This window comes from Petaurus breviceps, unplaced genomic scaffold (genome assembly GCF_028583685.1).
Source record: "Petaurus breviceps papuanus isolate PSGF00001 unplaced genomic scaffold, PetGlider_PUasm1.0 90897, whole genome shotgun sequence".
NCBI lineage: Eukaryota > Metazoa > Chordata > Mammalia > Diprotodontia > Petauridae > Petaurus > Petaurus breviceps.
The window spans coordinates 4,653,421-4,667,516 of NW_027187374.1; the positions used below are offsets into that span (position 1 = coordinate 4,653,421).

The 14,096-nt window shown below is 33.3% G+C and overlaps 1 protein-coding gene across 9 annotated transcripts in view; it reads right to left on the reverse strand.

Moving 5' to 3' along the window:
- C2CD2 (C2 calcium dependent domain containing 2) overlaps nt 1-14,096 on the reverse strand; it is a 149,248-nt gene that overhangs the window by 66,031 nt on the left and 69,121 nt on the right. For all 9 annotated transcript variants that reach the window (XR_011165815.1, XM_069074892.1, XM_069074888.1 and 6 more), the window contains 3 exons: nt 11,655-11,777; nt 10,736-10,859; nt 8,504-8,612 (listed from right to left, as the gene is read on the reverse strand). Coding sequence is in view for 8 of the 9 variants with exons in the window: in XM_069074892.1 (XP_068930993.1) it covers nt 8,504-8,612; nt 10,736-10,859; nt 11,655-11,777 (356 nt within the window). In the remaining variant the exon portion in view is untranslated. The remainder of the gene's footprint in view (nt 1-8,503; nt 8,613-10,735; nt 10,860-11,654; nt 11,778-14,096) is intronic.

A 14,096-nucleotide genomic window follows, 5' to 3' on the forward strand; every position in this document is an offset into this window, starting at 1 on the left:
ATCAAAGGAGAAAGAGTCTGAAACTGAGAAATAGGGTAAAATACACAAGATAAAAAACAACTAAAATTACCAAAGATTGGAGGAGGAAAGAAAAATCAATTAAAGACCTCGAGTGTAGACAGATAAACCAACAAGAAAGCTACTAATAACAGAAGGGAATATAGCCTACAGATCAGATAAGAGTCTAGACATCTATAAATAAATAGATGAGGCAGAGGACCTTGTGGATGCTGAAGAGAGCATGGAACCACAACAGAATGTTCCTGAATGGTTGAAAAAAAAAAGAAATAACAATTGTAAAAATTTAATGCATGCCCTGAAGAAATAACTGGTGGAACAGAAAAACTTGTATCCAGTGTCTAACAACCTCACCAAAGAAATAGAAGATAACCAATTGGAATTACAAATACACAAAAATAAAAGATAATCTAAAAAAAAGAAAAGCAAAAACAACATTAAAAGAAAGCATCAACACAGGCCCTGGAGTCAGGAGGACCTGATTAACAGGCAGTTGATGATACATCACAGGAACTCAAAAGCTTTAAGACTAGATAGATAGGGACAGCCAGGCTGCTCAGTGGATAGAGCACCAGCCCTAGAGTCAGGAAGACCTGAGTTCAGATTTGGTCTTAGACACTGTCTGACTCTAGACAAGTCACTTAACCCTGATAAGAAAGAAAGAAGGAAAGAAAGAAAGAGAGAGAGAGAGAGAGAAGAAGGGAAGAGAGGAAAGAAGGAAGAGAGGAAGGAAGGGAGGGAGGGAAGGAAGCATGGTCTCCATAAAAGCAAAACATGTTAAAGAAAGGCTGCATTAGAGATAACTTAAAGATTACCGTTCTCCCATATCACAGCACATCAAAAAAATCTAAGTATCACAATGCAAGAAATAATACAAGAAAACTTCCCAGAATATCTTGACAAAGTGCCAATCAAAAGAATCCACAGATGACCTCCAGGAACAACAACAACTACCCTAGACTGCAGACTCCAAAACACAATGGGTAAATTTAACAATTCTACTGACATACAATAAATTCTGCAAGCCACTAGGAGAAAGAATTTCAAATATAAAGGAAAGGAAATTGAAATAACACCAATCTATTTTGAAACCACCAAAAACCACAGGAAAGAATTAAACGATGCATTCCAAAAGAGTAAAGAAGCTCAAGATGTAACCAAGTTGATATACCCTACAAAACTGGACCTAAACACTGTTGTGCCTGGTTTTCTCCATCCCCCTGCCCCAGGCAAGTGAGCAGACTGCCGGGTCACCTCTGTCCTTCCCCAATCAGCTCACCTGTATAGAGGTGGGTAGGCTTCTGGGTCAGGCACAAGGGAATTTTTTTTTTAAGTGATTGGGGTTAAGTAACTTGCTCAATGTTACACGGCCAGTAATTTCTGGGTGTGGTGCTAAACATCTGAGTCCAGATTCAATCCCAGGTCATCCTGACTCTGGGGCCGGTGCTCTTACTCACTGTGCTACCTGGCCACCCCTTGGCGCAAGGGAATTTCAAAGTGTGTACTGACCAATCACTATTCTGGCCTCTGTAAGTTTCTGCTTATGTAATACCTAACTGTAGCCACATGGGCTTTTTATAAGCTGAGGTTTTACCTGAGATTGGGGCTGTTGCTGGCTGCTTCTGCTACTGCAGTACCTGGACGTGGGGTGGTGCCTGCTCAGCCTGCCATGTGGCCTGATCAGCCAACATTGCATTTAATAAAAAGGTCCCTTCTAAAATTGTTACTTGGGTCTTGCTCACGTTATTCAGAGTACAGCACACTAACTAAAAAACATGGAGGTTTGATAAAGAGATTATTAAAAACATTCTTAAAAAGAAAGCCAGAGTTACAAACACCCCAGAACACAAAGGCAAGAAAGATAAACAAATCAAGCAAACAAGGAGAGCATCAATAATGGAATGTTATACTAGAAAAAATGGGTGAAAAATCCTACAAAAACAGACACCTACAGAGTTAAGAACAACAAAATAACAGAGACCATTAAGAGATTTCTTTGTGAAAGCACAGGAGACAAAGGTGAAGGCAGAAATCAAATAAAATTAATGTTGGAGAAACAGGCCTGAAAAATCATGTTTAAGGGTAAATCAGTGTTTGTTTGTTTGTTTGTATTTTATGGGATTAAATGGCAAAGAAGGAGGATGAACAAGAGGAAAGAGGTGAGGAAAAAAATAAAGGGAAATATATAATGTACCCTAATTAAGTCAAATGTTAGCAACAAAAGGAAAAGGCTCCGGTAGTCCCCCAGGAAGAATGGGGCCTAGAAAAGAATGGATCAGAAAGCAAATAGAAGGATAGATCAAGGAAAAAGAAAGAACTTTTGATTGAGTAAGCAGTGGGAAGAATTCCTACTGAAGCATATTCAAGTGATCAGAACCTTCAGGAAGAAGAAATATCCTATGAATGGAGATGGGAACCTTAAAATGTCTATAATCTGCAGGGATTCCAACTTTAGAGATTCCTTGCCTCAGCAAAAGGAGAATCAGAACTCCTTCAAGCAACTGACACCCAGTGGAATCAGAGGGTATGGACAAGACAGAAGATTTAATGAAAAGGGGGGAAAATTATTAAGAAGGATGGCAAAGGGTAGTAATGAACTGCACAGACACATAAAAAAAAATCTCTACCATGGGACAATACTTCCATCTTCTCTATCACCTACAAGAATTGCATGATATTACAAACAAAATTTTAAAAGGCAGAAATGATAAATGCATCATTTAGACTGCAATTCAATAAAAATAATTGTCAGGTCAGGAATCAAAATATATGACACAAATCTAAACTGAGACAATAATAAAATACTAAATAATGATTGGGTCAAAGAACAAGGCATAGAAACAATAAATAATTATGTGAAAGAAAATAATGATGAAAAGAAAATACCAAGAAAATACCTGGGATGCAGCTAAAGTATTCCTCAGGAGGAAAATCATATCCCTATAAGTATACATCAACAAACTAAAAAAGGAGGGGATTATTGAACTGAATATGGATTTATAGTTTGGCAGAAACTTGGCATAGACCAACATCTTACACTGTATACCAAGATAAAATCAAAATGGGTACACAATTTAGATATAAAGGTGTCAGTGACACTCTCAAATGCCAAAGACCCTTGATGAGATTCACTTTCATTTTATTTCCCCTTGGAAAAATAGGTGTTCCTTAAGTGTGGCAATTGACAGTGGTTAACAAGTAGGAAAGAGGATAAATATTATAATGAGAGGCAGGTCTATTCTAATGAGAGGCTGATAGACTTTGATTATATCATTTACTTCCGAACCACCACCAGTCTTGGGCAATCTAATCAAAGAATTGATTCTACCCGAGTAGAACACACTGGGCTTCCCCATGAGGATGGGATCTGAACAAGACTGAACAGAAAGATAATTCAATCTATTATCAGCAACATCTTTCAGATGTAGGCTTGGCCTAGTAGAGAAAAAGGTTTTAGAAAGGGGAGAATCCTGTGTCTCCCCAATAGTAAGAATTATTTATTTAACAATCATTTCTCTCATTCATTCATTTGATTCTATTGACAGATATAAATCTCCTCAGTGAATCACTAAATGATATGACAAATGCTTCATCAGGGGTTTCTAACTATGGGTCTTATAAGGGGAGGTGGCAAAAGGGTACAGATTGATCTGCACTAATAAAATCAATGGGAGTAGTCCCTTTTGTTAAGCAAAACTTACAGATAAAAGGTACATAATGAAAAAGTAAATAATAATTATGTATATATATAAATTTATAGATGATATTTTTTTTGTTTTGAATTGTTAACAGTAGCTGGGCCTTGGAGATTTAAATGTTACCATTTATGATTATAAATTTGGATTTGATTTAGTTTGAAATCTGTCCTGAAGGAAATCAGAATGGGATCTGTTCTCCTATCATGATATAATTACAGTAACTCAGAACTTAATATAAAAGATATTAGCTATTAGATATTTGGCATTAAGAAATTTATTAGCCCTGTGACCCCAAGCAAGTTACTTTATTTCTGTTTACTTCAGCTGACTATTCTGTAAGGGGAAAATAACAGCCCCCACCTCCCAGAGTTGTGGGAATCACATGATTACAAAATGCTATTTTGTAATCTGTTTATTGTTATTGTTAATTTATGTTAACTGTTTATTATTTCTTTATTCTTTCTTTAATTAGACATAATTACTCTATAACTTTATATAGGTTTTTGGATGTGATCAGTATACAATGCCAATGGTGATGAGATGAATGATTTTCTGTATAAGGTAATTTGGAGACACAATCACCTGAAATGAAGCCACTTGAATGGCAATGGGTTTTCTTTCAAGTTTCAAATAGTTAATATTGTTTATGGTATTGTTATATTTATACATTTTCTTACACAGTGAAATCTGGTTTACTATTGTATCAGATAATGCTTTTAGAAAAGCAACTTCTTATAATCTAGATGTTACTAGACTAAAAATTGTACTATTAAAAGAAGGAAAAAAAGTTTTAAAACTGTTAGGTCATTTTATCAGCCTTGATGCCCACATGCTGTAATATTCTGAAGAACTGTAATTTAACAATTTGTAGAGCAAGTTTCACCTAGGATTATTTGGCTACCACTTAGGAAAATTTTGAGATTAACTAACAATTATTTAGAGGTTTAAAGCAATTGATCAATATTGTTTTTCTAGAGGTTTGAGTAAACTATCACATATACACTATCTATGTGGGATTCCAGAATGTAATTATTTTCTTGATTTCTATTGATATATTTTATACCAGAATGAGTTTATATTCTAGAAAACAAAAGGAAGAAAATGTTATTGAATAAATTTTTAAAGGCCTGGTAAACTTTGTTATTGTGATAAGGCTAATTTAATTGGGCATATTTTTTAGCATTGCTTTGATCAGAAATCTTGAATCTCTTTCCCATTGCAAACACTTTTTGACTAGAGGGGGGTGGTAATTAGGAATTCTTGGTAATTAGGAATTTATTTTGCTTTTATGATACTTTTGGTATTTCTTTATGATAACTAGGTACATCTTACACCAACTTAGTTTTGGTAAATTCCAATTTTAAGGATTTATTTTTGCTTTAAGATTGAATAAGAAATATCTATAACTTTAGAGGTTTCCAACTAATTTTTTAATTGTATTCTAATGACTGCCTTTTATTATCAGGGTAAATTTTAAGCTATTTTTGAGAAAGAGAAATACTTCCAGGAAGAAATATTTAAGTAAAAAATCTTTTGTGTAAATTTTTAAGTTAAAAAAAAGCTATGTGAGATTTTTAGAAGACCTGATAGATGTTATTTGTAAGCTAATTTATTGAAACAATTTTATGGTATTGATAATAATTGTGTCCAGTGGCTACTATGATTAGTGAGATTTTACTGTTTAAGGAGAAAACCTTTTTGGGGATCCTGAATATTCTTTCCGAGTTTCATTTTTAGTTCATTGTGTCCTTGGGCCAACCTTAAATGGGTACTTTCAGTAGTCAGCAGCTCAATGGGAGTGACATCTGAGATCTAAGGTTAGTGAATATCTAGAATAAGATAGGGAGGTTACCTTGGAAAGGCTAAGACTGGACTCTTCTTAATTCATTTTCTCATACAAGAAATCTGTCTCCCTGGTTCCATATATGCTTGACTTATAATGATGTAAACCTTGAGGACCAGGTTTTTTTTTTGGCATTTTTGTTTTTTGGGGTTTTTTTTTTTGCTTTTTGGAGGGCAACTGGGGTTAAGTGACTTGCCCAAGGTCACACAGGTAGTTTTTGTGTGTGTGTGTTAAGTGTCTGAGGCCAGATCCAAACCCAGGTCCTCCTGACTCCAGGGCCGGTGCTCTATACACCGCACCACCTAGCCTTCCAGAGGACCAGTTATTATGCTATTACAACACTGTCCCTCCTTCTAAATCATAGCAAATTTTTATTATGCAGGTAGGCAAACAGTGGAAGTTTGCCATTGCAATACTGGATCTGTTAGTTATTAGATTAATACTAAGTGTATGAATTAATGTAATAAACTGCAAGTGAGAAAGATCTTGATGTTTTGATCTGAATTTGTAGGCATTTCATAGCCTAAGCAAGAATTAAAATAGTACTTGAATGTGTTGCATGTATAAGATTCAGTTCCTGAAGTATCTTCTTTCAGAATGACAGGAGTATAATTAGGCAAAGGTAGAGATGCTTGTGAAACAAAGATTAATCTATTATGTTGTGAGGTTAAAGTCAGGAAACTGGGGTGGCTAGGTGGTGCAGTGAGTAGAGCGCTGGCACCGGAATCAGGAGGACCTGAGTTTGTATCCAGCCTCAGACACTTAACACACACACAACAAAACTAGCCATGTGACCTTGGGCAAGTTACTTAACCCCAATTGCCCTCCAAAAAAGCAAAAAAAAAAAGTCAGGAACCCTTTTTGTTTATGTTTTAAGGAATAAGATTTCAATAGTGCATTATGTTAGTGGAAACTAGTGACTTATGAGCTATTTTGTGTTACTTTAACAGGAAATCTGATTTTACTTATGTTTGTTATTTAATCTGAGATTAGAACCTGTGTGTAGAGCATGCCCTGAAATGGATGCAAACTACTTAAGACTCACCTTAAAGATGTTCCCATTGTTTAAAAAGGATTCTGATAGTAATCTATGTTTATGTCCATTTGAACATGTTTAGTAACTGGACATGTTTCACTATATACAACTTTTCATATAAGCTGTTCTCTGTATACAATTTGGGATTATTATATTTACACATCCCATCCAAAGTCTTTTCTTGTTTGTTATTAAGCATCTGAAAGCAAAATAATTTGTGTAATGTTGAACCTAAGGATGAAAAAGCATCTACTTAACCATGAGTACTAGTTATATCAATATAGGTCATGCTTTTTCATGATGAATCTCTTACTGTTACCAATGTAAGATTATAGTCAATACTTGTTATTAAGGAAATGTGATCCTTGAGAGCTGAATTTACCCAAATCAATGATTATTTGAATTTGCTCTTTAAGACCTTATGAGACAGTAATTGATGTTCTGAGACTTGGTCCAAGTACAATCATCAAGAAATGTTATTAAGCCAATTAATCTATGATACCAGTAACCCTGTTGAAATCTATGAATTGTCCATGGCATTCTCATGGGAAAGTTAGGAGAATGACTCTTGGCATGGGCTGAGGTAGGATTCTCCTGACTCAATTTCCCCAGTATAACATTATGTATGTTATACAATACACAAGATATATACATATAGCTGTTATATAATGTAGAAATAATAGACACATATAAATTCATGTTAATTATTTCTATATCACATAACATACATTTATATATGTTGAATGTCACACAACACACACACAGATCCAAAAGTAATTTCCTAATAGATAAGTGATCAAAGGATGTGAACAAATAGTTCTCAAAATAATTTCAAACTATTAACAACTATATGAAAGAATGCTCCAAATCTCTAATAACAAGAGAAATACACATCAAATCAATCCTGAGATTTTGCTTCACATCCTACAAATGGACAAAGATGACAGAAGAATGAAATAATCAATGTTAGAAAGGTTGTAGATCAATAGGCACACTAGTGCTTTCTTGGAAGAATTATGAATCCGTATCAGTGAATCATTTTGGAAAGTAATTTGGAATAATGCAAATAAAGTGACTTTGATCCAGTGATTCTGTTATAAGAATGTCATCGGTGAGAAGAAAGTCCTGATAAATGCAAAATATTTATAGCAGCACTTTTTGTGATAGCAAAGAATTGGAAACAAAGTAGATTTCCATAGATTAAAGAATGGCTTAATAAAATGTAGTGCATTTTTAAAAAATGTATTAAAGAAATGCAAATACAATGAATACAGAGAAATATGGAAAAATTCAAATGGACTCATTCAGAGTAAAGTAAGTAGAGCCAAGAAAACAATATACACAATCACCACAGCAATAGAAATGGAAAGAACAACTACAAAATAATGAAAAGTAAATGTTGCAAAATATATAGAACAAGTATGGCTCCAAAACATGAATATGAGAAGACACCTCCTAACCTAGTCCTTTACAGAGTTACAGCTCCACAAAATGTGGCTCATTGCACATAATTTCATAATTTTTCAATATACATAGAAGTTAACTGATTTATTTCCCCTCTTTTTTCTTCTTGTCTTTGAAAATACTTTTTGTCATATGAGATAACTTTCTGGGAAGGGAAGGCAAAGGAATACTGGGGGAAACTGTGGTAATGTAAAAAAATGACATCAATAAAAACTGATTTTTAAAAATCAATACCAAGAACTAATTTACACAACAAAGTAAAAGAACACATGTTTCCACTCTCACAGATTTCAAACTATTTCACAAGCTTAGTAAGATATTCCATTTCTTCTGTACAAACCAACAATTCTTTCCCCCTTTTGCACAAAGTTAACAGTTTTGTTAACTCAAAGCTGACTATACTAAAAACACACCTTGAAGTGTGTTATCTGTTGGTATACTCACAAAGTGAACACCTCATCCCAAGTGAAATTGGTGGTACTTTTGGTTACTGAGCTGAAGAACTTCTGAAGAGGATCATTTAACTGAGTCACAAATACACAGTTAAGGCTACCTGCAATGGAAAAAGTGATATTTTACAATTTCCATAAAATATCCCAAATATAGTTCAGTTGCCAAACCCAAGAAATGGAGAAAATAGCTAAACTTTAGCCAAAATGGGAGGCAAGACAGTGTTTCCTATGCCGGAAATTTGGCTTGTGTCCTCTGAAGATGATAAGCTATCTGGATGAGACAAATCACCAGCTGTCTGGAATCTTCTTTGAAAAAAAATCTCCTTAAAATGCCATGTAATTCAAATTTTTAAGTTCTGCCTGTCCATAATTGTGTGTTTCTCATTTAAGCAGCTTTCCCTGTTGGAAAATTTTAAATTGTTGAATATTTAAAAATTCCTGAGAGCATTTTTACTCTCACATTTTTTTCTGTGTAATAATAAAAATAATAATATATATGCATATATATATATATATACACATAGACATAGATATGTAGATAGACAGATAAAAACCATGTTCCCCATCTGAGGATAAATTGTGTTGAACTATCTTTTGCTTGTATTAAGTTAGAAGTTTAATATTCATAAAACTAAAGATTTACCATTCAAAGATTCTACCTTTCAAAACAAAGACAATCCACAATATATGTGATGAAGAAAATGAAAAAATGCTTTACAATTTAGGGAGGAAAACTTCTTGGGATGAGAGTAAATATTCAGAATATAATTTTGTATTGTATTTTGATCACTGGAATTGAATTTTTTTAAATCAATTTTTCAATTAATACAAATCTATTTTGGGGGGCAGCTAGGTGGTGCAGTGAATAGAGCACCAGCCCTGGAGTCAGGAGGACCTGAGTTCAAATCCAGTCTCAGACCACTTAACACAAAAACTAGCCATGTGACCTTGGGCAAGTCACTTAACCCCAATTGCCCTACCTCCCCCGTCCAAACCCCTCCCCCCTCGCCAAAAAACCAATCTGTTTTCTCTTTGTCCCACACACCCCATTATAAAAAAATAAACAAGATAAAATAAAAACCCTTGTTTCCTACATTAGGAATAGTCAAACAAAACAAGTTTCTACACTAACCATGTCCAAAAAAGTACTATGGGTCTTTTTCCTCTTTCTTCAACCTCTTGGTCTAGTAGTGGAATACGTGGGTCAAAGGGTATGAACACTTTAAGAACTTCTAAGGCACAGTTCCAATTTGCTTTCCAGCATGGCTGGACCAATTCAAAGCTGTAACAATAGTACCCTAATGTACCTATTTTTCCATAGCCTCTCCACCTTTTGTCACTTTCCTCTCTTTTTCATCTTTGCTAGTCTAATGGGTGTGAAATACAATTTAAAGTTTGCATTAATTTTCACTTATCGAATGATTAGCAATTTAAAGCATTTTTTTTAAAATGGTTATCAATAGCTTGGATCTTTTCCTTTGAAAAATTTCTTTGACCATTTCTCTATGGGAACTGACCCTTGGTCTTTTCTTTAATCAGTTAAATATCTTGGATTTGAGACTTTTGTTAGAGAAATTTCCTGCAAAGATTTTCTTTTCCCATTTACTTGTTTCTTTTATAATGAAAATTTAACAATCAACTCTCACAAGATGGCTCAAACCACCTCCAGTAGAGCCACTTAACAAAGTGTTTTTTGTAACCATTGTTGTATTTTTTAAAAATAATCCAGATAGAAAAATAATAGCTTATCGAAGAAGAGCAATGTCCCATTAAAAGGGTATTTAGTGTAAGAGATATCTTATAAACCCACAGTTTTTCCTAAGGGAGATAGAGGTAGATATATCTGACAAGAAGGATAATAATTTCTACAGAATCAAATAACTGACTGGTAAACCATATTTCTTTCATCTCATAAATTTTAAGAGTTGTTAATAAAACCTAAAAAAAATAGGACAGAAAAAATAGTAATAAACTTATGTCATGGCATGATCTTCTAAGAGTTAAGGAAAACTTACTAGCTGTGTGACCTTGGACAAGTCACTTAACTCCAATTGCCCTGCCTTCTCCCTCCAAAAAGCAAAAAAAAATTATAACAGTCACCTCAAGTTTTAATCTACTGTAAATACTATAATTTATTTGTGCCAAATAGCACTATCAATTTTACAAAACATCCCATCTTTCTGAAAACATAGTATAGCTTCCTCTGATATTTCCAATATTCTACCTGAAGAACCAGGATTATTCAGCAGTGTTACTTGGATATTCTTTACCAACAGTTTTAGCTTATGAACCCTTGGAGGTTTAGGAGGGCACAAATCCTGAGAAAGTGTTGAGGTATATCGCATATCCTATAGAAGGAAAACAACAATAACAAATTTACCCAAAAGAATGAAAGGAAACAGGTGTTTTTTTTTGACATTCCAACAAACTACCAAGATAAAATTACTGAATGAGACAAATAGTAAATTTTCAGTCCATGAATTATGAATGCAAATGATAAGAATGCTTTGCAAAAATGTACAATAATAAGCCTCATAAGAAAACTAAAAAGTTTTCATAATAAGAATCAAGTGAAAGGCTAGAACACCAAAATCTTTACTGAAAAACTTTCTCTGCTAATAGAAACAATTTATCTGTAACTTACAATCTCAGAGAGTTGCCTGGGAATTTAAATGATTTGTTTATCATCACATAACGAGTATGTATCACTGAAGAAAGAAATGAACTTATATCTTTCTGAATCCAAGGCCATCCATCAGAACATGATGAAAATACCTTTTCACTAAGTAATGTATGAGTGTTTTATAACTGTATTGAATACAAAAATTACTTGTGTCCTAGTCACTACTTTATTACAACGCAGTCAAAAGAACTGAAATCCAATAGGTTTGGAAGGCCTGTGAGTTAAGAACAGGGGTTATGGGAGATGGGGAAATGCTATAAGACTATATGTAAATTTCCTATGGCAGATCAACAATGACCCCAAAGTGATATTAAATATTATTAAATTATTAATATTAAATAAATTATCAATAAAATTATTATTTTATTATATCCCTTAATTATTTGTTAATTATTTAACTACTTTGTTAATCATTAATTAATAATATTAAGTAAATATTAATAACAAAGAAGTGATTTACCTCTGCCTGTTTTATATCCATAATTTTTGTGCTCAAAACCACTGATGGAGAGACTGAACTAATGAGATTTTTCAAAATATCTCTGAGGGTTTGGGATGGTTCAAGTGTTCCAATTATTTGATCCTAGGAAAAAAGGAAACATTATTATCAATATTTAAAAAGTAAAATAGGAAAAAATCATGCAAAATATACAATCTAAATAAACATGATATAGTTACAAAGTAAATCTGGCATCATATTTCTTCTATTTGGATCAACAAGGATGTAGAATATAAAAATGTAATAATAGAGCTTGACCTTATTTTTTGAAAGGTTAAAAAGAGTATGATAGAATTATAGAACTGTAAGTGATTATAGATATGTTTGTGGAGGAAGTATCAGGGTACAGTGTAAAAGGAACTAAATTCAGAGTCACAAAACCTAGGTTTGAATACTGACTATCTTGTGGCTTTAAATAAGTCACAATCTCTTGGGGTATAAATTTCCTCATCAATAAAATGAAAGGTTTGGAATAAATAAATGACTTCAAAGGGTATTTCCAGCTTTAAATTGTAGAGCATCTTCTTTGTGATCATAGGTAATACAAAAACAAAATGGGAAAGCCCAAGATTTTATTTTAAATTGTTTCATAGATTTTGTTAATATGAGATCTGTTGCATAGTACCAGGAATATCTTGCACAAAAGAAATGACACAAAAGAATATGTATAACTAGAAATGATCTGGTTTGGGTTAATAACAAGAACAAGGGATAATGGACACCTCAAATTCAGAAAAGACCAATGACCTGCAAACACTTATATGCAAAGTCTCAAAGAAAAATGCAGATTGGAATCAAACCCAAGCAGAATCCCTAGAAGAGCTAAGGAAAGATATTTTTAAAAGAAAAAAAGATTTTAAAAATAAAATAAAAGCTGTAGAGGAAAAACTAGGAAAATAAATTAAAGCAATGCAAGAAAATTATGAAAAGAAAATTAACAACTAAGAAAGAGTGGCACAAAAAATAGTGGAAAATAATAACTTAAAAAACAGAATTGGCCAACTGGCAAAAAAGGTATAAAACTTCACTAAAAAAAACCAAACTCCTTAATAATTAGAATTGTTCAAGTGGAAGTTAATGAATCCATGAGATATCAAGAAACAGTAAAACAAAATCAAAAGAAGAATCAAAAGAAAATGTGAAATATCTCATAAAAAAAATTTGACCAGGAAAATAGATCTATTAAACTACCTGAAAGCCATTATCAAATAAGGAACCTAGACATCATCTTTCAAGAAATTATCAAAGAAAACTGCCTGATATCCTAAAACTAGAGGGTAAAATAGAAACTGAAAGAAACCACTAATCACCTCCTGGAAGAGATCCCAAAATGAAAATTTATAGGATTACAGCCAAATTCTAGAACTCCAAGGTCAAGGAGAAAATACTGCAAGCAACCAGGAAGAAATAATTCAAATATCATTGAGCCACAGTCAACAGAGCACAAGATTTAGCAACTTCTGCTTTAGAGGACTGGAAGGCTTAGAATGATATTTTGAAGGGCAGAAGAATTAGGAAACCAAGAATCACCTAGTATAATCCCTCAGGAGAAAAAAAAAAACAGATATTCAGTGAAATAGAGGATGTTCAATCACCTGATGAAAAGACCCAAGCAGAACAGAAAATCTCACTTTTGAATACAAGACTCAAAGAAGCATAAAAAGGTAGAGATGAAGCAGAAATCATAAAGGAATCAATAAGGTTAAAATGTTTATATTTGTATGTAAAAAGATGATACTTGTAATTCCTAAGAACTTTATCACTATTAGGGGAGTTAGAAGGAGAATACATAGACAGAGGGTATATGTATGAGATAACTGTGAGGGGATAATTTAAAAAAACAAAATTAAAGAAAGAATGTGGAAAATTATCTCACATAAAAGAGGCAAGAAAGAAAGAAGTTTTACAATGGAAGGGAAGATGGGAGGTGAGGATGGCAGGTAATACTTGAATCTTACTCTCATTGTAATCAGCTCAAAGAGGGAATAGCACACATATTCAGTTAGGTATAGAAATCTAGCTTACCTAAAAGGGAAATAGAAGGGGAAAGGGAAAAGAGAAGGGGAAAGAGGATGATAAAAGAAAGGGCAGATTAAGGGAGGGAGGTAGAAGCAAAACAAAACTTTTTTTTTTCAAAGAGAGCATAAATGGGGAGGGGTGGGGAGAAATAGGATAGAAGGAAATACACAGTTCATATATGTTAATATAAGTTAATAAATATGAATATGAATGGGATGATCTCACCCATAAAATGGAAGTGGATAGTAGAATGGATTAAAAACAGAATCCAACAATATGTTGTTTACAGGAAACACATTTTAAACAGAGAGGCACCAATAGTAAAAATAGGGGGTTGGAGCAGAATCTATCAATCTTCGGCGGAGGCAAAAAAAAGAGAGAAAA